This window comes from Pyxicephalus adspersus, chromosome 7, assembly GCF_032062135.1.
Source record: "Pyxicephalus adspersus chromosome 7, UCB_Pads_2.0, whole genome shotgun sequence".
Taxonomy (NCBI): Eukaryota; Metazoa; Chordata; class Amphibia; order Anura; family Pyxicephalidae; genus Pyxicephalus; species Pyxicephalus adspersus.
In genome coordinates this window covers 6,382,266-6,408,088 of record NC_092864.1, presented here as the reverse complement: position 1 = coordinate 6,408,088, position 25,823 = coordinate 6,382,266, and the positions used below count along the sequence as shown (strand labels likewise).

Below are 25,823 nucleotides of genomic sequence, written 5' to 3'. Positions count from 1 at the left end.
AGCGGCAGATGTCTCCTCCAGATCTTGGCTGTGCAGTAGCTGCTGACTGCCCTCCACTAGCTCGTCCTCGCTGAATAGTGGTGCTGAGCCCACACCATACAATACTTCTGTGGCTGAGGGAACATCAAAGGACAGAGGCAGGTTGAGGACAGGTGAGGGCACAGGGCCTGCTCCCGGGACGTAGCAACGAAGGGTTGTGTCTGACGAACCCACTGACTGTTGGCTGGGGGTGTTTGATGTCACTTAGGATGAAGTGGATGACCGAGTTAACCAATCAAGAATTGCTGGGTTAAGATGGTCAAGATAGGACCGCTAGATGACACTGGGAGCTCAGGCCTCTCGCTGCGACTCCTGCTGACACGCCCCCTTACTTTGCCACTCCTCTGTGCATGGCCTGCCACTTCTCTGTCTGACATACTTTTACTTGAACTAAATAAATTCAAAGTAAATTCAAACACACCTAAAAGCGATGTATATTTTTTTTTTGTACAGAAATAGGCCACTAAACGCTTTCACCACAAATAATTGCAACAGTGAACTGCGTATATATTTTTCTTTTTGTACAGAAATAGGCCAATTTACTTAAAAACCACTAGACATATATACTGTTTATTCTTGTATTAGGTTACAGAATTTCTATATTTATTTTTATTTTTACATTCCCTTTCATTTCACACTTTTGCTATAAACAGTATTTATGTTTATGCCTTATGTATATCCCTGACCATTCCCCCAACTATTTCCCTAGTCACACTGCCTCTTCCCCCACTAGCCGACTTTGTGACCAATGTCCCGATGCATACCCTGTGGAGCCATACTGTCTGGCTCTGCTATCTCCCCATTGGTGCAGCACTGTTATACAGGCACACTTCACGGATTGGCCGCAACTAGTGGCCCTCTAATCAGCGATGAAGTTGGGTGGTGGGGGCAGGAAACCCGAATGTGTTAATCTCTCCCCATGGGCATCGCTATGACACTCACGGGATGGAATTGATGCATTGTTCGGACAATGGATGAGACTCTCGTTGAGTCCCAGACGTTTTGACATCACAGGGAGACCCGCAACGCTGATGCCCACATGCTTTAAAAGCAGGCTCCGGAATCCCCTGGGGCGTGCGTCCTATCGTCAGGAGGACACTGGTGCTGCAGCACACTTTATCTAGTTGGTGACATTCATTGGGTATGTACCTTTAACTTCATTAATGTCCCTACTTATGCTCTCTTAGACTTACTGCACATACAACAGTACTTACTATTTACTTTTTTATGTGTCTTACTTCAGAATTAGTCAATAATTATTACTCTAATTTAAATATCAATGAAAATTATAGTCAATGCATTATAGATTATACTGGGTCAATACTTAGTACTGTAGATTATATACTATCTAGAACCTTTTTTACCATTTATTTTAGACTCCATTACTGTGGGATCCCTAAACTTACCAATACCCTTGATGGGTGGGCCAGATAGGCGACCCTCATCTCTCCTCATTTGACATACTCCTGAGACCAGGTAGAGACCTTTCTACTCAAAATAATAATATGGTACCAATCTAACATATATCTATTCCGTTATATACAGCAATTAATGAGAAATGTATCTCCATTCAACACAATTCATCTACTTCATAATACTCCTTATCCAAATCAACATAAGTGACGTTTCTTAACACTTATAATTGCACTATCATGACTAGGTTTCCTTTGTACAATTTTTTCTAAAAACTTCACAATGTATCTCATATATAATATAATAACTTTCTTATGTGAATAAGATGTTTTATGCTACCTAAGTTTCATATTGACTGTGTATACTAGCAATATACTGTTATGTTAGACCTAAAATTTCTATTATTTATAATGCACTCAGATTATACATGCTAAGGCGCACAGCTACCCCTGAAAAACCTAATGTAGGTGAAACATGTCGGGTAACAATGCTGCGGGCACCTGTTTCACTATTCCATCACTTATTTTGCGACGGCATACAGGCGTCTTTGCCAAGTTTATTTCTGATGACTAAATACTTGTACAGTAGGTGATAAATGTCTAGTCTTGCTATTATACAAAAAATTGACGGGACCAAAATTGAGAATTGTATTAATTTTTTCCGCCTATAAGACAGAACCATACTGATTATTGTTTGTAAATTGATTATTGAATATAATTGAAATTGCCTTAAAAACCCTCTTTTGTCCCCTCTGTTTTGTTCTGTTGATTATACTACCAGGGTTGGCAATCATCCTACTCGAGGAATTGTACATATCTTGTATACACGTGACTCCACTGGAACTCCTCTTCTATACACTTCCATGTACCTTTGTATGACTTCTAGCTCTGCTTCCTGAACTTGCTTCTTCTTGACTCTCTTGTACTGTGTCATATTTATGGATCACCTGGTTACTGACCCTGGCCTGTCTGACCTCCTGTTATATAGCCTGTCCTGGACATGTGGGCTCTCGGTCCTCTGTCAATGCTTCCCCAAATGTCATCCCCTGTGCACAGAAGTCTTGGGGGAAACCAGGAGTGGGATGGTGCTGGGATGGTGCAACTAGCCTCCCGAAGTTAAGCAGGGCCTTACTTCACATGAACAATGCTAAGTTAGAGTTGAGGATTGGCCTTTGGTGCGCACTGGTGCTGCATCAGCGCCTTACACTAGGATTATGGTCACCTGACCATCATTGAAGAAAGGCTAGGACATTGCATTCACTACTAAATGTAAATATTCCAACCCTTCTATTATTCTTTATCCCAGGAAAAGCTTTAACAAATCTAATACCTTTGCATTAACATTATTCGGGTTCAGCTTAATGTGTATCTAAACCTAAAACATTGTATTTGTTGTTTTAGGTGGGTAAGTAAATGATTAGAACACCAGGCAGGTTTGTGTCCTCACTGGGGAGAGTCATCCTATTTACCCTGGAGACAATTGTCATCTAAATAAATATTAATGGGAAATTCAAATTTGTGTTGTGACCTGAACAGGAATATGGAGAAAATCTTCCAATAGAAAAATTCTTCCTGTGACTATGGAGTATTACCCTCACTTCATGTCTGTTCACAGGACGGGAAAAGAAATCTCCTTAATTTACTAAAAACATGTGTTTTATGCCTTCCCTACTCCATATAAAGTGGAAAAAGTAGATGAGAAATAATTTTTCTGCTTAGAAACTCGTTACATTGTTTATTATATACAAACATCATAAAAAGACATTCATAGGATATGCTTATATAGTGCAATATTCTTTAGTGGCAGTGGCTTTGGGCTATTTTTATTGGCTTGGTGGCCACCACTCTTTCCTTTGAAGAGCTGGGTCCCAGGTTTGAGTCTCAGTCACGACACTTTCTGCATGGAGTTTGCAGGTTCTCCCTGTGTTTTCATGGGTTTTCTTCCGGGTACTCCAGTTTCCTCCCACATTCCAAAAACATGCAGTTTGGTTAATTGACACCCTCAAAATTGCACTTAGACTGTGTTAATTACATATGATTATGATAAAAACATTAGATTGTGAGCCCCTTGAAAGACAGTTAGTGATGCTCGTAACTATGGACTTTGTAAAGTATAGAGTAATATGCTGGCCTTTTATAAATTCAAGATAAAAATTTTCACATTTTGTGTCAGGTGATTTGGTCACCATTTACCCATATTTTTCCAGTCTCCCAGTCGAGATTCACTTTTTAATTTTCTGTCTATTAAAAATTAAATATGTGTTATACGTGAATTTTTGCACAGCAAAAATTTCATCAAAAAGGGTGAACAATAATTCTCCAAAGCAAAAAAAAGTTATACTCGTTTACCCCTCTTACAACAAACAAGACATGTAAGGAATGTCAGACCCAGCCTGGGCCATTTAGCTTATGGAGAATACTGATACTGAATACATGTTTCTAACACAGGTTTAGCATTTCCATTTTTTCTTTAGTTTTTACATTACAAATATCTTTACAAAATGTTTTTTCCCCTTCCTCCCCCCAATAGTCTGGCACACAGAAGTTGTGGGCTGTTTGGGTATCCACCTAGAAAGCCCTGCTGCAGATATATAGCACCCCTGGTATGTGATTACTAGCCCGTATGCTTCTTAGCTCAGACAGTGTTTAAGGGAGATTCCCTAGAAATGTGGGGGCCCTCCAAAACACCCACCGAATTCTGAGGGGATGTGGTCTGGTATTCACATAGAAGGGGGAAACATTCTCCCAGCCTTTCTTGCCTGGGGGTTACCAGCCAGTATTTCCTATTTTCCAGGGTGGTAATTTTTAGGGATTAGGGGTATACTAAATAGGCAAACCACTTAATTAATTAAGGCATTTCTCTAGACATGGAATCTCATTTATGTATTCACCATATTCTGCTCAAAAAGGCCATATCCCAGCTGTATGGTAAAACTTGGAAATTTTTTGCTTTAGTACTTTTTCCTCATGGCAATGCCTTTCTACCTGGGTTTACCAGTGATTTGGCTTACTTGCAAAAATAATAGAAATAACTAAAAAATACAATTTGCATCCAATATTCTTCAACAGAGATTGCAAGTAAATGGTTTGTGGCCAAGAAGTTCCAGTATCCAAATTAACTGCCCATGAACCTTTGCAATTTTTTGATAATTAAATGTAAGCCAGGAGACTCCATATGTCCCTAAAGAACTTAATTGTAATTTGGGTAATCTACAGATTAGTCAAAAATAATTTTGTTTTTTATCCAATCAATGATGTGGTGGCAAGTCTCGTGGTAAAACTCCCGGGGTAATGTTCTTAAGTCATCATGGTAGACTCAACTGGATCTTGAACACCAGACTGATTTTCACACTCCATCAAGTCAGAATCATCTTCTAGAGCTGGATGGTACGACTCTGGAACTGGAACACAAGAATTATTTTCACACTCCATCAAGTCAGACTCATCTTCTTGAGCTGGATGGTACAACTCTGGAACTGGAACACAAGAATGATTTTGGCCATCTATTATGTAAGACTCATTTTCTGGAGGTGGATGGTACGACTCTGGAACTAAAACACCAGGATTATGTTGGTAGGCCATCATATAGGAGACATCTTGTGCAGGTGAATGGTGAGATTCTGGTATAGGTGCACCAAGATTTAAATTGCTGGGGGTCGCTGATGTAGTCATATCACCCTGTATATCTGAATTCTGTGATTCAGGTGCTGTCAAAAACACACAAAAAACAGCTAGTTATCTGAAATACAGGATAGGAGCTTCTACAGCAAATACTTACAGAGACTAATATAGTTTGCCCTCTCAACTATTCTAAAATAAGCATTCAGAAGATATTTTTAATATGAAAGAATCTGATTTGATAGACAACACTACTTGCACAAAGTTTCTACTAAGTCTGTATTTGTTCAGTCCACTGTCTTAGTGTATTGATATAATGCTAAAATAACTTTCGTTTCAGAGTTTGGTTACCCCCCTAGTGTTCTAATTCGGTCAGTTTTTTCATGCAAAAAGTGATCCTATTTTTTTTGCATAGAAATTTTTGTTTATATTGTGGGCCTGTAATTCTTAGGATTAACTCCCAGGTATGATAATTATATTTATTTATTATATTATAATCATAAATTATAATATAATACATAATTATAAATAATAATTTTAAAAAATAATGAAATAATATACAACAATGTAATTAAAAAAAAAATATAAAATTAAAAATGTGTGTACATTTTAATTTGTTTTAAAATTTCCCTCCCAGACACACCTCCCAATACATCACCACTCACATCACCCAGAAGGTGACTCATCCTCCCGGGTGATGTGAGTGGGGATGTCCCCGCCTGCTCACACAGATGCTGGAGCTGCTGCTGCTCGCATCTCTAGAGAGATGCAAAGCACAATGCAGGGCTTCCACATTGTGATTCACATCTCGCTGCAGATGCCAGCAGAAATAGCAAATTCTGGGGATGACCACCCCTGGAATTTGCTATTGCTGCTTGCATCTGCAGTGAGATGTAAAGCACAATGTAGAAGTCCTGAATTGTGCTTTGCATTTCTCTGGAGATGCGGGCAGTGGCGTGGTCGGGACCCGGGTGGTATTTAAAAGCAGATTACTCAGTAATCTGCTTTTAAATTTCCTGTCAGGCCACGTCCCCCTACGGACCGGCGCCCTGACATCACAGCAGGACCATCGGCTCGCCGCTGGAGCGTGGGGCAAAGGTAAAGGGGGCTCCTAAAGTTACCCCGAGTGTGACTCAGGATTATCGCTTTTTGCATGTAAAGGCCACCCTGAGTCACACTCGGGATTACCGCTAGGGGGGTTAATCAGCTGCAGTGTCCAGAGCTCTTGTTTAAAATCATCTTCTGCCCAACATTCTACAATGTATTGGGCCTGATTTATTAAAGCTCTCTAAGACTGGAGAGGATACACTTTCATTGGTGAAGCTGGGTGATCCAGCAAACCTGGAATGGTTTTCTTCAAAGTAATTTCCTATTTTTTAGCAAATGTTTTGAATTCTGGACCAGATCATTTTCAGATTTGCTGGATCATCCAGCTTCACTAATGAAATTCTATCCTCTCCAGCCTTGGAAAGCTAATAAATCAGGCCCAATGTGTGAATAATAGCTACCAAGTGGGCTGTTTTTCTTTTGCTCTTTTCACAAAAATGTGTAAGTTTTCAGTCTGCTCCACAATTCAAAAATAACATTTTACACAAACCATATTTTATAAGACGCATCTGACAAAAGGATAAAATTAAGTTTAGAGGAGGAAAACAAGAAAACAATATTCTGAACTAGTACTATACTTTACAATTCACCTTACACTGTGAAATAATCCTACCCCTCGTATATCAGCAGCATGAGCAGTGTGTCTGTGTCTCTGCTGCTGTCATTATCCCCAATGTATAAACCTGAAATTATAAGTTTAAATAAGTTTAAAATAAGCTTATTATCAGCTCTCGGAGTCCCCTGTGTACTACAAGTTTCTACAACAATCAGTGTGGGAGATATGAAGGTTTATACATTGGGGATAATGACAGCAGCATGGACACAGACACAGCTATCATGCTGCTGGTATAGGAAGGGGCGGGATTATCTCACTGTACGAAGTGTGCAGGGCACGGCAGAGCTCCGAGGTCTGTAGGACACGCCTACTCACACTAAAGCAAAATCCCATAGAAAAAAAAGATGTGTGCACAGACAGAGCAGAAACAGCTGATTGTGATGTTATTGTACTCGCCCAATCAGCTGGTAGTACACATTTCTAAAGTAGGAATATCTTATAAGACACCGGCTGTAATACACATACAGACATCGTGCAGCTGTAACCTCTGTGGCCCAGTGGCCACTGAAGGTACTGCAGCCGGCCTGCAATTATCGCTCCATAAGACGCTCAAACATTTTCCCCCAACTTTTTGGGGAAAAAAGTGCATCTTATGGAGTGTCGCTTTACAAATGGCTTTTTAATATATATTTTATATATTTTTCAACATTTTATGATTTGGTTTTGCTATCAGAAGGAGTACTGTGATAAAATATTACATGAAGTGTCATGTTTAATTCATAGAGGTATTCCACCCTTAAAGTCTCTTTTGCAATCCCCAATCCACATGTATTACCTCCAGATCTCATATTGCGTAGTGTACAACCGATCACCTGAACTCTACATATAGGGGGAACTAATAACACAAACACATGTATGCATAGTAATACAGTAATGGTAAGTAAGGCAGGAATTGTGCTTAACTACACCAAGATTTATTCAAATGTCTGCTTTGATTGCAGTTTATGTGGTACCTACCACTGACATATAAATCTCCTGTACTCTTCTCTATTGGCTGCTCCAGACTGGGATGTTCCACCCTGCAGATATATTCCACACCATCATCTCTCTCCATGGAGGAGGAGAAGGTCACAGATGAATTATATCCATACAGCTTGTCTTTCTGTTTGCCTAGTGGAGTATCAGTAATTCTGTATATCCCATCTGAGGACAAAGGATACATTTCTCCTGATTGTATCTCCTTTCTAAGCCATGTCACCGTCACAGCATCAGGAAGGTATTTTGTTATTTTGGACTGTATGGTGGCTTCTTCACCAATCCTCAGGGGCGGGACTGACAGCTCCAAGTTTGGCTTCCAGGGAAATTCTAACAAAACAAAAAGTGAAATATTCCCTACTTACAAAACAGCATAGCGGACTTTGTGTGTAATATAATCATGGCGAAAGAAGTCTCAGTGTTTATAATAGATAAATATGAAAGGTATCTGCCACCATTAGATAGATCCTGATAACTAGATCTTCCCTTCCTAAGAGTATCACAGACTGACTGTAACAATTATTCCTTTACACAATTTGCTAAATTATATATCAAAAAACACTTGGCAGAGCTTTTATTCTTTTCTCATTCTTCCCAAAAATAAAATAAAAGTTTTTTACTACAGACTTTATCATAATAAAATAGATTACATGTCTTCAATACACAGATCATCAGCATAGTGTAATGGTTGCAGGACTGGAGGTATATTATGGAAATATAAAATGCTTTGACTCGTCTCTTACCTTTATCCTTTATTGACATTTCCTTGTATTCCGCCTCATCCATGGATTTGTGTCTCCAGGTCACTCTCACTTTGAAGTTTATATTGTGTAAAAGATCCTCGGGGACTTTACATACACTGGTAACAGTAAATGTTTTATATAAATCAGGTTGATATTTCTCCTCTGATGGTAAGTATTGCTCCAGCTTCTTTCCTGACCAGTAACACCACCTAATCTGAATATCTTTGGGGTAGAAGTTCTCCAGTATCTGTGTGAATATCACTTCTCCGGTACCCAAGGATAGTTTCATTGCTTTTTTCACCTTTGGTTTAGCTGGAAGGACATAAAAGCATTACAATAATTAATTAATGTCATATGAAACATTTACTACATTGTCGTATGAGGAGTGAGTTACAATAAAGGTAAAACCTCACAATAGTAAGAAAATTACATTTCCATTTCACTCTGCACCTTCTGTAAATGTCTAAAATCTGTCAAAAAACTAAATGCAGAGATCCTGGGAGGTTCTGTTTAGTGTTGGTGTTCGAATTTGGGTTGTCCTTATCTTGGACCCGAATATGGCTGTTGGATTTGGATAGACCCGACCCGAAAAACACGGGATTCGACTGCAAAAATTTGGGAAAAAAGTTAAAAAAATAAATATTATTCTTAAATGAATTTATTTAGTGTGTGTTTTTATTTTAACTATTTTTTTTATTTTTTACAGGTTACCCTACAATGACATTATTAATCATGGCACATGCCCTCACTTAGCTGTAACCTCAGGCGATACCAGGGTAATAGAGGTTCAATGGAGAAATGTACCACCATTCATCACCCCTACTGCTCTGTGATTGGCTGGGGAGAGGAAAATATATATACACATATACACTAATAAAGAGGACCTGTCACACAAATATTAAAGAGTACCGGTCACATGAATAATAAAGGGGAACTGTCACATGAATATTAAAGAGTACCTGTCACAAGAATAATAAAGGGGACCTATCACATGAATAATAAATAGTACCTGTTACATGAATATTAAAGAGTACCTGTCACATGAATTCTAAAGAGAACCTGTCACATGAATATTAAAGGGGGCCTGTCACATGAACATTAAAGAAAACCTGTCACATGAATATTAAAGGGGACCTGTAACATGAAAATTAAAGAGATCCTGTCACATGAATATTATAGAGTACCTGTCACATCAATATTAAAGAGTACCTGTCACATCAATATTAAAGAGTACCTGTCACATCAATATTAAAGTGAACCTGTCACATCAATATTAAAGAACACCTGTCACAATATTGATGTGACAGGTGCTCTTTATTGTTGATGTGACAGGTCCTCTTTAAGGTTGGGTCTACATGAACTGTTTTATAAACATGGTAGGAACATTTATATGCGTTTGTATGCACTTTTACAAGCATTTTAAAGCTAAAAAACTTTTATGAACGCCTATGACGGGGCTTGCCATGAGTTGCTGCAATTTTTCATAAGCGTTTAAAAAAAGTTTTATTTTTAACCCTTCCAGGGAATGAGTACAGGGGTACATAAACCCACTTACTCATTCCCTGAAAGTGTTAAAATATGTGTAAAAAGATTGGACAAGGCTTTAATGTTAAATTATTTTCAAAAATGTGCGTGTTTGTGTAACAAAACTAGGGGTGAATGGCTTGTCCTCATTTAACCCCTAGTGCCCTGCAATCCCCCACTCTCATGAGGATTTCCAGGGCTGTGCTCATTGCAACCCTGGAAATCCTCCTGTCATTGGGATAACCTATAAAAAAAAAGTTAAATTACACAAACACACACACATTAAAAAATTAAAAAATTAAAAAATTTTAACATTAAAGCCTTGTCCTATTTTTTACTTATATTTTAACCCTTTCAGGGAATTAGTAAGGGGATTTATGTACCCCTGTACTCATTCCCCAGGGTGGGGCGGTGGAGATCTGGGAGTCTCCTTATTAAAGGGAGCTTCTAGATTCCAAAGTCCTGCTACAAATGTTTATAAAAGCCCCGATTGTTTTCAATAGAAGCTTTCAAAAAGCCTAAGAACGCTTGAAAAAGCCTCCATTGAGTTCAATGGAAGCATTTGCCCGCGTTTATCCAGCGTTTTAATTCTTTAAACATTGCAAACAGCATTTAGGATAACGCTCAAAAACGTGCCTGAGGAAAACATCCTGGTGTAGATTAGCCCATTGGAATGCATGGGGACTTCAAACATGGGCTTTAAAAAGCCTCAGGTTAAATGCTGAGGAAACAGTCCGTGTAGAATAAAGCTGCATACACACGACCAATAATTATCGTTAGAAACGACCGATGAACAACCGATTGGCCAAAAATCATTCTAAAAAAAGGTAACCAACAACACCGACGAACGAGGTTGTTGGAAATGAACGACCACCACGGCGGATCTGATTGGCCGGCGATTGTTCACTATTTATCCTGTGTACAGTCGTTCAGTGATCCTTTTCAGTGATCGAATTTTTCCTCCCATTGACTTTAATGGTGTTCGACTTTGAAATTCGACCCAAATAGGTTTGCTTCATTCGAGCAAATAGTTGACGAATCGAATAGTGAGCTATTCAACCAACACTAGTTCTGTTCACTGTTAGAGGATAAAATATCCCCAGAAATGTAATTCCCTGTTTGTTTGATTGGTTTGTTAATTTTCTCATTAGTCAGCTCATCATTAGGACACAAGTTATATTGTATTATAAGTATATTGTAGGCATCCCTTGCTATGGAAATTTCATATCTGATGAGAACTCATAGTGATACTCCCCATGTAATAACTAATTCTAAATTGATTAAGTCTCTGCAACTTTCCTCATCAGAGCACTGAACGTACACCATATGGTAATAATGACCCGGACTTCCCATTAAGCAAACCAACAGAGTTTTCTTCCAACAGAAAAAGAATCTGCAATAAAGTTTGTTGAAATCTTTGCATCCTGGGGGGAATTGTTTTTTTTTTCAACAAAAGGGGGAGTTACAATTTACATTTAATGACCATAATTGAGAGTTCCCTCACCCTGCACCTGTAGTGGTCCTGATCTTCTCTCTATCGGTCTCTCCAGGCTGGGATGGGATATGGTACACATGATTTCTGAATCTTCATCTCTCACAGATGGTGTGAATAGCAGTCTGGCTGTACAGGAAGACCATTATATGTGTGATCATTATTCTCTTTATATTCCTCTTTGGACTTTAGCTGATTCTCTCCTGATTTCCAGCTGATCTTCATATGTTTGGGGTAAAAATTCTGGAGGTTCAGAGAACAAAGAACATCCCCAGTATCACACAGACTTGTCTTCACACCTTCCAGGATTTGTGGCTTTGCTAATATTAGAAATAAAAAGGTGTAAATACCATCAGCAACCATCATCCCATCTCATATATTTCAAAAAAAGAAAACAAATTATCTGAACCTGCATGTTATCCTGGTTCCATGGACTGTGTACTTCTGTTCCCTGTTTAGATCCTTGTTTGTACCCAATACCTTTCATGTTTGGTCATTTCATCGTTCTGCATCACACTTCTTGTATTTGTTATCTCTGTACAAGAAATGGAAGCCGGGGACTCACAGTCCTCACAGACAGCAATGACAGCAATAAATCACTGTCATAGATTCACTGTCATAAATGGGTTAGGGTTTATTCACCCTAATTAGAGAGGCATCACATCTACCTAATTGCAATAAAAACTGATAGAGCCCCTAAAACATTTCTGCACAACCCAAAACAAAACTATACTTTGGCTTGAAGTGGTCTATAATAACCTAAAATTCGGATAGAAGTCTCCTGCTGCCAATGTCATTGATACACCTGAATAAATTATTATGTAAAACAATAGAATTGTATAATACAAGATATTATTCATGTCAAATAATTGTACATGACATGATCTTACCCCTCTCCAAAATGATAAAATATTTAAAGAAACAATGCTTAAAGGTGTTGTTACCTGTAACAGAGCAGTGTAATTTCTCACCTTTCTAGAAGCCCACAAAACACTGCCACATACCACGTTCCTATACATATACATATACATGTTCCTAGGCTGACACTTCCGGGTGTGTAGATCTTGGTGGTTCCCCAAAGTACTCACTGGTTTCTCTTACTGACTTCAAGTCATTGTAGAATACATAAAATAATATTACGTCAACATGAGGGACCAGTGGGAGCTGCGGGGAACCATCAAGATCGGCACACACAAAATATCTGTTTCGTGTCAGACTTTAGGAGAAGAGAAACTTGAAGTGTGAGGTGGCAGAATGGGCATCTGGAAAAGTGAATATTTAAATAAAACTTTAACAAAGGTAAAAAGCTTAACAGCATTTGTACTTGGACAGAGTTGCTTTAAAATTGACCATATTTTGGTGGGGCCTTTAAAAACTTTGCGAGCCACAAACCTCAATACTATTAAAAGTGTATTGTATATTACACTTCAAATCACCTAACACTACAATCATCTTTATCATTTATTGATGATGAAGTAAATAAGAACATGGTGGAGATATGACCAGACAATATTAGCAAAACCCAATGACTTGAGTGATCCCTTCTGTGTCAAGAATTGGTGCTTATATACAGCAATTACAATTTACAAACAATATCCCAGACAATTAATACATTAGTTTTTCCATACAACAGTATTGACACAAGCATGGTGATAGAAATAGGCAATTGTTGTCTTACCATGAATAGACCCGGGTATAAATTCCTTGGTCTCTGTTTGTCCATTACAGGAGACAGTGCAGCTGACTATCACCCCCAGGTGCTTGGACACAGATGGTATAAATGTCAGTAATGAAGTTATATTAACCAGCCCTTCTCTATCAGCCTCTTCTATATCCTTAGATAACAAGTAACCGGAGTCTGTCCGGGAATCTCCTCCATTGCTGGATATTTCTTCTGCTGGTCCATCCCTCAGTTTCACCATCCACTTCACATTGGTGTCCTCAGAGCAATAAGACACTGAGCAATACACGGTGACCTTCTCCCCATGAATCCATCGAGAAGGTCCCCCAATCTCCCCAACAATCCATATTGGCTCATGTGCTGGACAGAAAAACACAAAAATTACATTTAAAAACAGAATAATACAGAGGGATAACGTGTGGAAAAAAAGAAAACGTTAATAGAAATGTAATCTTTCTACAATTTAAAAACATAAAAAGTTCAAATTGTCATTGTGGTATATAATTTTTGTAATGCAAAAAAAATCACTCATGTACATTATCAGACATTAATTGTTTGAAAGCAAAGAGCTCTTTTGCTTGTGCTGCAAATGTATTTTTTTAAACAAATAATATTTATATATTACCAAATTTTTCATATTTCTGTTTATTTAATAATTTAAACTTTGGTAATTGTCGCTTTTGCATATTCAATACTTTAAATTTTCTTTATAATAAAAAAAATTAAAAACTCCTTGCTTTGATGTGTTACAAACATTGCTACACATCACACAGCTAACCTCTCCATTTCCCAGCATCTACTGGCTAAGCGTATCTTTTACTATCATTCATAGGATGTATTATACCTACCTGGGTTTTTGGTATTGATTGATGTCCTTATTAGGCTGGGTCACATGTTTTTTGTCTTTTTATTTTTTCAACAATATTGCACATATATTCTGCATTCATCTGAAGACTATGATTTAACATGATTTTGTAAATAAAGTCTATGGTTTTTATTACAATTTGTGGACTGATTGGATTGGAATGATTCTTAGTAGCCTACAAAAATTCCATATTGGAATTTTCTGCTTGTTCAATGTTATATGATTTCTTCTTATCTTATGAATATTTGGCTTTTGTTACAAATCTATTTGGAATTTTTAAAATCTAACCTGTATTAGGTCAATAAAATCTCATATCAAATACTCTTTGATGGTAATAATCACGCTGATAACTTGTGAACAATGTAATGCTTATGGGCAGTTCTAACAATATATGTTTTAGCTATAGATTGAATTACCTGCATCTCTGTACTGTACAATGCTGGATTGGAGGGCTGTATCCAGGCTGGGATGTTCCACTCTACAGGTAAATTCTACTCCATTCTCTGAAAGATCCGATCTACTATATGATAAAACTGTTGTAGAAGAAAAGGTTTGGTTCTCCATCTGGTATGAGGAGATTTCTGAAATTTTGTACTTATGAGAACTGGAAATTTCAACCATATCTGGACTGCGGGTCTTCCTTTCAAACCATTTCACAACCAGAATGTCGGGGAAGTAGTCTGAAACCCGGCACTGTAAGAGAACCTGATCACACTGGAAGATGCTTTCTATTGGGGTGGTCTGCAGCTTTGGGTGCCAGGGGAGATCTGAATGTAGGAGAGAAACATAAAATCAATTAAATTGGAAACTTGTTGAGGTTGAGGGAAACAAAAGTCAACCTGTTGTACATGCAATACCGTAGGTGGAATTTTTCATTAGTTCTCACAATGGGCCTGATTTATTAAAGCTTTCTAAAGCTGGAGAGGAGACACTTTCATTAGTGAACTTGGGTGATCCAGCAAACCTGCAATGGATCTCCTAAAAATCATGTTAACAGAGTAAGTGCCATCAGCATTTGTGTGAAATTCAGTCATTACTGAGTCCTCTGTGACTGTGCCGTCCTTGAGAATTTCCACTGTGATACCTCTGGGGTAGAATCCATTCACCGAGCACAATGCAAAACTGGTCTTGTCCTGCTTCTCCATTTTCTGAATGACGACTGATGGAATCGCTGGAAAGGAACAACACACCTTTGTGAACTATAGGAGCAATGACAGATTTAATGTAATTCATACAATATTTGTTTCAAGTTACATCAGGGCCGGGGGGATATATATATATATAAGCATAGATTGTTCTTGATACCTAAAGAGAACCTGCCATGTAATAAAATGCTTTTAGAAAAGTAATAAGTTGTAAGGGAGAGGCTTTACTTATCTTGGCTACTGACCACACTGCTCAGTGTCATGTATTGTGGTAGCACTGATGTACATAGACCTATAAAGTATTGTTCATGGGGAATTTCACCCTCCTGTTTGTCCTGATCATAAATAAATTTACATGTCATGAATGTCCTTTTCTAAGACACAGATTAAGCATATGCTACTTATTTTATATTCATAGAAGACACAATTTTTATTATCCAGTATGGTAACAAATTTTATGGCACTGTGAAACTGATGAACATATATATATAAGTGCATGTAATTATTAATGCTGTTATGTATATAATTGTTTTTCTACTGTTACCACTTTATCAATTAGCAAAAGTCTTTCAAAAAAGTCCCATGTGGAAGTCTATCTGCGAAACGGGTCAGAAGTCAGAAACAACTGTGTACTATGTGATCACTTTCAGTGTTTGTATGTAAACATTACTGTATGCACTAATATCTGATATTTTATGAACTTTGCACTCTATTACGGATGCTATATGTTTTATGTAAAACCCACTCATTTTTATGCCTAAAAAGCCCCACTTTGCTTTTTTTCCTACTTTCCACTTAATTAAATGGGGTTGGCTCTAAATACAAGGATAACCAGTGGGTAGAATCTTTTCACCGAACAAAGTACAAAACTGGTCTTGTCCTGCTTCTCCACTTTCTGAATGACGACTGATGGAATCGCTGGAATGGAACAACACAACAATGTGAACTAAAGGAGCAATGACAGATTTAATGTAATTCATCCAATATTGGTTTCATGGTATATCAGGGTCAAAAAGTTTATATATTTTCATAAATATTTATTTTAATATTTAGCAATAAAGGGTTGTATTTGATACTTGCCATGTACTGTGAGTTCAACATCCTTGAATTCCCTGTCTGGACTGTAGACTATCACACACCGATATTGTCCAGTGTCGGAGATGGTTACGTTTCTGATTTCAATGTTTGCGATCCCTTGAGGGATGTCCTGTGTATTGATAAATATTCTGGGGTGAGATGATATCCCCTTGTTATCCATCCTCAGAACCTCTTTTTCTTGGAAAATCCACACAATGCCGAGGAACCGAAGGTTTATTGAAGAGTTATCCACCCTAAAAGAGCATGGCAGAACAATGTTCTCCCCCAGATGGGCTCTGTGTGGGGTTGGAGCAAAAACCACCAAGGCGGCTTCTAAAACAGAACAGGCCGCTCAGCAAGGGTGGTCTATACAGCCATCATTCCATGTATACCTCATGATGTACAGTTTTTATTTGCTCCCCTTTGTCCCGGTAAATAAATATACCACCCCTGGTAAGTCATAGCTAGAAATCTTTAATAAGCAAAGTTCATGGTTGCTGCTGATTGGAGAGTTCTAACCCTGACCCATCAGGAGGTGTCTGACCTGTGTGCTGGGAATTGGCTGTAAGATTTGGAACATTGTTTGAGGCAACTGGAATGTTTTTGGCTGATTTAAATTGAGGGTTCAATTGGGCTTTAGACACTTTAGGTAAATGAAAGAATGTGATGTTTACCATAAACCAGCTGGATGTCTTTTTGTAATTTTGTTGTGAGGGTTTCATGGTTCACTAAACAGGACAACATCTTTGGAGTGACATCAGATGGTATATTCCAGGTCATGTTAACAGAGTAAGTGCCATCAGCATTTGTGTGAAATTCAGACATTACTGAGTCCTCTGTGACTGTGCCGTCCTTGAGAATTTTCACTGTGATATCTCTGGGGTAGAATCTTTTCACCGAACAAAGTACAAAACTGGTCTTGTCCTGCTTCTCCACTTTCTGAATGACGACTGATGGAATCGCTGGAATGGAACAATACAACAATGTGAACTATAGGAGCAATGACAGATTTAATGTAATTCATCCAATATTGGTTTCATGGTATATCAGGGTCAATAAATATATATATTTTCATAAATATTTATTTTAATATTTAGCAATAAAGGGTTGTATTTGATACTTGCCATGTACTGTGAGTTCAACATCCTTGTATTCCCTGTCTGGACTGTAAACTATCACACACCTATATTGTCCAGTGTCGGAGATGGTTACGTTTCTGATTTCAATGTTTGCGATCCCTTGAGGGATGTCCTGTTTATTGATAAATATTCTGGGGTGAGATGACATCACCTTGTTGTCCATCCTCAGAACCTCTTTTTCTTGGAACATCCACACAATGCCGAGGAACCGAAGGTTTATCGAAGAGTTATCCACCCTAAAAGAGCATGGCAGAACAATGTTCTCCCCCAGATGGGCTCTGTGTGGGGTTGGAGCAAAAACCACCAAGGCGGCTTCATTGTGAAGAAACACTGAAAAAATAGAAAATATGCAGTTTTTTCTGAGAATCACTCTTTGTAACTATGATGTGACTTTTTAATTTGAGACTATGGGCCGGATTTATTAAAGCTGTCAGAAGCTGGAGACGTTCACTTTCATCAGTGAAGCTGGGAAATCCAACAAAGCTGGAATGAATTTTGTCCAGGATTGAAAACATTTACTAACAATGACTTTTTAAAAATCCATTCAAGGTTTGCTGGATCACCCAGCTTCACTGATAAAAGTGTTTATTCTCCAGCCTTGGAGAGGTTTAATAAATCAAGCACTATGTTTTAACCTGTAGTGCTTAGCTGCAGTGTTCATTACAATTTGTGTACATGGAATGATTCTAAGGTGCCTATAAAAATCCCACGTTCACAGAAATTGCAAACCACAGTAATAACTTCCAGTTTTGTTTAGTTTTTATATACACTATACCTGTATATATATTTATATTTGAGGAAGCCTTCATATTTTTTGTTATCCCAAATGTTTATTAACTGGTTATAATTTTGTATTCATTCTTTCACTGCCAGAGGTTTTGATAGAGAAGGGCTGGTTAATATAACTTCATTACTGACATTTATACCATCTGTGTCCAAGCACCTGGGGGTGATAGTCAGCTGCACTGTCTCCTGTAATGGACAAACAGAGACCAAGGAATTTATACCCAGGTCTATTCATGGTAAGACAACAATTGCTTATTTCTATCACCATGCATGTGTCAATACTGTTGTATGGAAAAACAAATGTATTAATTGTCTGGGATATTGTTTGTAAATTGTAATTGCTCTATATAAACACCAATTCTTCACACAGAAGGGATCATGCAAGTCATTGGGTTTTGCTATTATTGTCTGGTCATATCTCCACCATGTTCTTATTTACTTCATCATCAATAAATGATAGTGATGGTTGTAGTGATAGGTGATATGAAGTGTAATATACAATACACTTTTAATAGTATTGTGGTTTGTGGCTCGCAAAGTTTTATAAGGCCCTACCAAAATATGGTCAAATTTAAAGCTACTCTGTCCAACCACAAATGCTGTTAAGCTTTTTACCTTTGTTAAAGTTTTATTTAAAATATTCACTTTTCCAGATGCCCATTCTGCCACCTCACAGTCCCAGTTTCTCTTCTCCTTAAGTCTGCCAGGAAACAGATATTTTATGTGTGCCGAACTTGATGGTTCCCCGCAGCTCCCACTGGTCCCTCATGTTGACGTCATATTATTTTATGTATTCTACAATGACTTGAAGTCAGTAAGAGAAACCAGTGAGTACTTTGGGGAACCACCAAGAGCTACACACCCGGAAGTGTCAGCCTAGGAACATGTGTATATATATGTATAGGAACGTGGTATGTGGCAGTGTTTTGTGGGCTTCTAGAAAGGTGAGAAATGACACTGCTCTGTTACAGGTAACAACACCTTTAAGCATTGTTTCTTTAAATATTTTATCATTTTGGAGAGGGGTAAGATCATGTCATGTACAATTATATGACCTGAATAATATCTTGTATTTAATATATTTAATTTAATATATTGTATTTTTTTACATAATATTTTATTCAGATGTATCAATGACATTGGCAGCAGGAGACTGCTATCCTAATTTTAGGTTATTATAGACCACTTCAAGGCAAAATATAGTTTTGTTTTGGGTTGTGCAGAAATGTTTTAGGGGCTCTATCAGTTTTTATTGCAATTTGTTAGATGTGATGCCTCTCTAATTAGGGTGAATAAACCCCTAACCCAATTTTAGTAAAACAAAGAAAAATTGGAATCTCTGACAGTGATTTATTGCTGTCATTGCCGTCTGTGAGGACTGTGAGTCCCCGGCTTCCATTTCTTGTACAGAGATAACAAATACAAGAAGTGTAATGCAGAATGAAGAAATGAGCAAACATGAAAGGTATTGGGTACCAACAAGGATCTAACAGGGAACAGAAGTACACAGTCCATGGAACCAGGATAACATACAGGTTCAGCTATTTTTTTTTCTGAAATATATGAGATGGGATGATGGTTGCTGATGGTATTTAAACTTTTTTATTTCTAATATTAGCAAAGCCACAAGTCCTGGAAGGTGTGAAGACAAGTCTGTGTGATACTGGGGATGTTCTTTGCTCTCTGAACCTCCAGAATAAAACATTTACTGTTACCAGTGTATGTAAAGTCCCCGAGGATCTTTTACACAATATAAACTTCAAAGTGAGAGTGACCTGGAGACACAAATCCATGGATGAGGAGGAATACAAGGAACTGTCAATAAAAGATAAAGGTAAGAGACGAGTCAAAGCATTTTATATTTCCATATTATACCTCCAGTCCTGCAACCATTACACTATGCTGATGATCTGTGTATTGAAGACGTGTAATCTATTTTATTATAATAAAGTCTGTAGGAAAAAACATTTATTTTATTTTTGGGAAGAATGAGAAAAGAATAAAAGCTCTGCCAGGTGTTTATTAATATATAATTTAGCAAATTGTGTAAAGGAATAATTGTTACAGTCAGTCTGTGATACTCTTAGGAAGGGAAGAGTAAATGACAGCATGAAAGGAATGACATCTAGTTACCAGGATCTATCTAATGGTGGCAAACACCTTTCATATTTGTCTATTATAAACACTGAGACTTCTTTCGCCATGATTATATTACACACAATGTTTGCAATGCTGTTTTGTAAGTAGGGAATATTTCACTTTCTGTTTTGTTAGAATTTCCCTGGAAGCCAAACATGGAGCTGTCAGTCCCGCCCCTGAGGATCGGTGAAGAAGCCACCATACAATCCAGAATAACAAAATACATCCCTGATGCTGTGACAGTGACATGGCTTAGAAAGGGGATACAATCAGCAGAAATGTATTCTTTGTCTTCAGATGGGATATACAGAATTACTGATACTCCACTAGGCAAACAGAAAGACAAGCTGTATGGATATAATTCATCTGTGACCTTCCCCCCCTCTCTGGAGAGAGATGATGGTGTGGAATATATCTGCAGGGTGGAACATCCCAGTCTGGAGCAGCCAATAGAGAAGAGTACAGGAGATTTATATGTCAGTGGTAAGTATCACATACACTGCAATCAAAGCAGACATTTGAATAAATCTTGGTGTAGTTATTATAATTTATGATTATAATATAATAAATAAATATAATTATCATACCTGGGAGTTAATCCTAAGAATTACAGGCCCACAATATAAACAAAAATTTGTTCGCAAAAAAAAAATAGGATCACTTTCTGCATCAAAAAACTGACCGAATTAGAACACTAGAGGGGGTTAACCGACATGGCTGAACCGAAAGTTATTTTAGCATTATATTAATACACTAAGAAAGTGGACTGAACAAATACAGACTTAGTAGAAACTTTGTGAAAGTATCAAACCAGATTCTTTCATATTAAAAATAGCTTCTGAATGCTTATTTTAGAATAGTTGAGACGGCAAACTATATTAGTCTCTGTAAGTTACTGTAGAAGCTCCTATCCTGTATTTCAGATATCTAGTTGTTTTTTGTGTGTTTTTGACAGCACCTGAATCACAGAATCCAGATATACAGGGTGATATGACTACATCAGCGACCCCCAGCAATTTAAATCTTGGTGCACCTGTACCAGAATCTCACCATTCACCTACACAAGATGTGTCCTATATGATGGCCTACCAACATAATTCTGGTTTTCCAGTTCAAGAGTTGCACCATCCACCTCCAGAAGATGAGTCTGACTCGATGGAGTGGGAAAATCATTCTGGTGTTCAAGATCTGGATGAGTCTACCATGATGACTTAAAGAACATTACCCTGGGAGTTTTACCACGAGTCTTGCCTCCACATCATTGATTAGATAAAAGAACAAAAATTATTTTTGACTAGTCTGTAGATTTCCCAAATTACAATTAGGTTCTTTAGCGACATATGGAGTCTCCTAGCTTACATTTAATTATCAAAAAATTGCAAAGTTTTATGGGCAGTCAATTTGGAACCTGGAACTTCTTGGCCACAAAAAAATTACTGGCAATCTCTGTTGAAGAATATTGGAGTCAAATTGTATTTTTTAGCTATTTCCATTATTTTTGCAAGTAAGCCAAATCACTGGTAAACACAGGCAGACAGGCATTTTCATGAGGGATAAGTACTAATGCAAAAATTTTTAAAAATTATACCGTACAGCTTGGATATGGCTGGTAATCACATACCAGGGGTGCTATACATCCGCAGCTGGGCTTTCTAGGTGGATACCCAAACAGCCCACAACTTCTGTGTGCCAGACCAGTATTTTTTTTGGAGGGGGGGGAACGTTTTTATAAAGATTATTGTAATATAAAAACCAAAGAAAAAAAATGGAAATGCTAAACCTGTGTTAGAAACATGTATTCAGTATCAATATTCTCCATAAGCTCAATGGCCCAGGCTGGGTCTGACATTCCCTACGTGTCTTGTTTGTTTTAAGAGGGGTAAACGCAAGTGAGTATAACTTTTTTTTGCTTTGGAGAATTATTGTTCACCCTTTTTGATGAAATTTTTGCTGCGCAAAAATTCGCGTATAACACATATTTGTTTTTTAACCCCACTAACGTTCTAATTCTGTCAGTTTTTTGATGCAAAAAGTGATCCTATTTTTTTTGCATAGAAATTTTTGTCTGCCTGTAATTCTAAGGATTAACTCCTGGGTATAATATTTATATTTATTTATTATATTATAATCATAAATTATAATATAATACATAATTATAATACATAATTATAAAAAAAATGAAATAATAGACACAACAGTGTAATTTATCAAAAAAATGTTTTTTTATCAAAAAATTCTAACTGAAATTTTCCAAACAAGGGTGCAATAATATTGATAAATAATAAGAGAAATTAAATGCAGATTTTGGAAAAAAATATTTACATTTTTAGTAGACATCCTGGGTGTGGTGCTGCACAAAGCCCAACATCACAGTCAGGACAGTAGAACCTGGTTTCCTTGCGTTTCTTCCTTCCTCTGTCATCGGTCTTTGAGCAGCAAACCACGCACATCCTTGTAGGTGCCGCCTTTTTCTGGGTTGGTGGGATGTATTCAGTGAAGTGACGACCGGTCAGGTTTTCTGGGTTGACAATGGTGGAAGCACGACGTCCAGGTCTATTCATAGCCACTGATGGTGTTTGGTGGTTCTTGACTATGGATTCGGAAACTTGCAAAATTAAGTCTGAATGATTCACAGGCCTCTGACAATTTTTTCTGTACAGAATGTAGGCATTCCATAGGCACTGCTCAACTAGATGCCTGAAAATCTTCTTGTAGTACTTCCTTTGCTGTTTCCTCATCGCTGGGTAGAATGTCATGGCTTGGTCAGCTCTGTCCATACCTCCCATGGTGTTGTTGTAGTCAATCACCACCTGTGGCTTCATCACTTCTTTCCCACGTTTTGTGTGTACCAGACCAGTGGAGGCATCATGGGCAGTACTCATCAGGCACACATCTTTCTTGTCACGATCTTAGCGCCATCATCTTTCCTTTCTGCCAGGCAACAATTTCTCCTGTCTTCACCTTCCCTTTTGCAAACAGTGATGGCAGGTTGTGCCGGTTAGCCCTAACGGTTCCATACGCATCTGTTCTGTGTTGCAGAAGGAACTCATAAAGCTCAGGAGAGGTGTAGAAATTGTCAGTTATGACGCAATAGCCCTGACCTAGCAATGGCTCAATGAGAGATAGCACTGAAGATGTTGCCAATCCATAATGGCTGTATCTGGGGTTGAACTGTGTCCCTTTTCCAGTGTATAGCACCGTATTCCAGATGTAGCCAGATGAAGATTCACACAGCATATAGGTCTTCACGCCAAATCGTGCCCTCTTTGATGCAATGTACTGCACCCAGCTGAGCCTCCCCTTGTAAGCCATTAGACTTTTGTCAGTGCTGATATCTCTTTCTGGCACATAGGAAATTTTGTAGAATCATCTGAGATACTTCCCAAATTTTCTTGAGTTTTGGTGCAGGATGGGTAGTCTCATCAAATTCTTTATTGTTTGTGAAGCGCAGGTACTTCATGATGAGGGAAAATCGGTATTCTGGCATGACTGTGCCAAAGAATGGAGTGGCAACCATTTTGTTCTTGGACCAGTACCACTTCTGCATGGGTTTGCCCACCACTCCCTGCAAGATTACCAAGCCCAGAAACAGCCAAATGTCATCCTTGGTCACAGGTTCCCACTTTCTGCTTCTTGAAAACCTCAGGTGTGGAGCACCTTGTTGTCCAGCGTACTTGCATAAAACAAAATAAAAAATGTATTTTAGGATATGTTCTTTTATAGTGTGAAGGTGAGAAGTAATATGTTAGCAAACATATTAGTCGTCTCATTCAGCCTCAATTTTCATCCCAGGTGCGCCGGTAAATGGAAATCTTGGCAGTGCTGCCTGGTCCGCATCAAGGTCAATAGGACACCATGTGCGCACAGGTTCAGAATCGTCGCTCAGTTCACTTTCGCTGTGCGATGACAAATTTCCTGGTGAATCACTGTGGCTCGATTCCACAAGGGACTCCAAATTGCTATCGCTGCTTTCAAATTCCTCCAAAACAGCGCTTGCGCCGGCAAGATGTCGTTTAGATGCCATGCGGTCTCCAGCAAACAGTCAGGAACAATCAAGGTTGATGAAATGATACATTCAGGAAGTGATTTATAAGTGATCAAAAGGTCAGATCAAGGTCAGTGATAATAGTGGGCAAAATGTAAATCAGGGCACTGGGCAATGATGCTTGGTGCACTAAAATGTGTATTTGTACTTTTATTGTGTGTTTTGTGGTGTATTTCACTGTAAAAAATTACATTAGTAATCTGCTTTTAAATTTCTCGCCCCCAGAATCCATCACTCCACCGCATCACCCGGAAGATGTCACACATCTTGCCGGGTGATGCGGTGGGGATGTGCCCGCCCTGCTCATTCCCCTGCTCGCATCATCCGGAGGCTGATCTCCGGGTGATGCGGAGGGGATGTCCCTACGCCTCTCACTCTTCTGCTCGCATCACCCGGAGATCAGCCTCTGGGAGATGCGAGCAGGGCAGCAGCTACAGTAGATTCAGGTGGTGCTGTCAGCGGGAAATCTCCACTGGTATCACCCCCTGGATTTACTAATGGTGATCGCAAGTTAGATGCGATGCACCATGCAGAAATCCGATGCACCATGCATCTAACTGCAGATGCGTGCAGCAGGGGTGGTAGGGACCCGGGCGGTATTTAAAAGCAGATTACTCCGGCCCACGGCCCTGATGGAGAAGCTCCCCGCCATCACAGTGGGATTGTGTGATCGCTGCTGGAGCGCAGGGCTAAGGTAAGAGGGACCCCCAAAGTTACCGCTTTTTACTTTTTTTCCCCACCCCGAGTCACACTCGGGATTACCGCTAAGAGGGTTAATAGACGGAAAGTTAAAAAGTGAATCTGGACTGGGAGACCGGCAAAATATGGGTAAATGGTGACCAAATCACCTGACACAAAATGTACAAATTATTATCTTGAATTTATAAAATGCCAAAATATTACTCTACGCGACTATACTTTACAAAGTCCATAGTTACAAACATCACTAACTGTCTCTCAGGGGGCTCAGAATCTAATGTTTCTACAATAGACATATGTAATTAACACCATTTTAGGGCAATTTTGAGGATGTCAATTAACCAAACTGCATGTTTTTGGAATGTGGGAGGAAACTGGAGTACCCAGAAGAAAACCCATGAAAACACGGGGAGAACCTGCAAACTCCATGCAGAAAGTTTCCTGGCTGAGACTCAAACCTGGGAGCCAGAGCTGCAAAGGAAAGAGTGGGGGCCACTAAGCCAATAAAAATAGCCCAAAGTAACTGCCACTAAAGAATATTGCACTATAAAAGTAAAAAATGTAACTAGTTTTTAAGGAGAAAAATTATTTCTACTTTTTCTACTTTAGATGAAGTAGGGAAGGCATAAAACATGTGTCTGGCTGTTTTTAGTAGATTAAGGAGATTTGTCTTCCCATCCTGTAAACAAACATGAAGTAAGGGTAATACTCAGTAGTCACA

At 38.4% G+C, this 25,823-nt stretch overlaps 3 protein-coding genes across 3 annotated transcripts in view; 1 reads left to right on the top strand and 2 right to left on the bottom strand.

Annotated features, from left to right (window-relative positions):
* LOC140334711 (uncharacterized) overlaps positions 1-17,755 on the bottom strand; it is a 62,295-nt gene extending 44,540 nt beyond the window's left edge. Inside the window, exons 1-2 of the mRNA XM_072416951.1 lie at positions 17,419-17,755; positions 16,969-17,256 (exon numbers count right to left, since the gene is read on the bottom strand). Coding sequence (XP_072273052.1) covers positions 16,969-17,256; positions 17,419-17,623 — 493 coding nt within the window. The 5' untranslated portion in view covers positions 17,624-17,755. The remainder of the gene's footprint in view (positions 1-16,968; positions 17,257-17,418) is intronic.
* LOC140334982 (uncharacterized) lies at positions 3,172-11,660 on the bottom strand. The gene is made up of 4 exons (XM_072417301.1): positions 11,539-11,660; positions 8,511-8,822; positions 7,750-8,097; positions 3,172-5,158 (listed from the first exon to the last, which is right to left on the bottom strand). The coding sequence occupies exons 1-4, from the start codon at positions 11,606-11,608 to the stop codon at positions 4,749-4,751; spliced, it is 1,140 nt and encodes a 379-aa protein (XP_072273402.1). The 5' UTR covers positions 11,609-11,660; the 3' UTR covers positions 3,172-4,748.
* Positions 17,756-19,920: 2,165 nt separating the features above from the next.
* On the top strand, positions 19,921-22,603 carry LOC140334984 (uncharacterized). Its single transcript, XM_072417304.1, has 3 exons — positions 19,921-20,053; positions 20,494-20,841; positions 21,314-22,603. Exons 1-3 carry the CDS (start codon positions 20,011-20,013, stop codon positions 21,571-21,573), a joined length of 651 nt encoding a protein of 216 aa, XP_072273405.1. The 5' UTR covers positions 19,921-20,010; the 3' UTR covers positions 21,574-22,603.
* The last annotated feature ends 3,220 nt before the right edge of the window (positions 22,604-25,823 follow it).

Bases quoted from the DNA above. Each gene is read 5' to 3' on its own strand.
- LOC140334984 (XM_072417304.1), top strand. From the start codon at position 20,011: ATGGATGAGGAGGAATACAAGGAACTGTCAATAAAAGATAAAG. The intron at 20,054-20,493 runs GTAAGAGACGAG...CTGTTTTGTTAG, and splicing joins ACTGTCAATAAAAGATAAAG to AATTTCCCTGGAAGCCAAAC. The intron at 20,842-21,313 runs GTAAGTATCACA...TGTTTTTGACAG, and splicing joins AGGAGATTTATATGTCAGTG to CACCTGAATCACAGAATCCA.
- LOC140334982 (XM_072417301.1), bottom strand. From the start codon at position 11,608: ATGTGTACCATATCCCATCCCAGCCTGGAGAGACCGATAGAGAGAAGA. The intron at 8,098-8,510 runs GTAAGAGACGAG...TTGTTTTGTTAG, and splicing joins AATGTCAATAAAGGATAAAG to AATTTCCCTGGAAGCCAAAC. The intron at 5,159-7,749 runs GTAGGTACCACA...TGTTTTTGACAG, and splicing joins AGGAGATTTATATGTCAGTG to CACCTGAATCACAGAATTCA.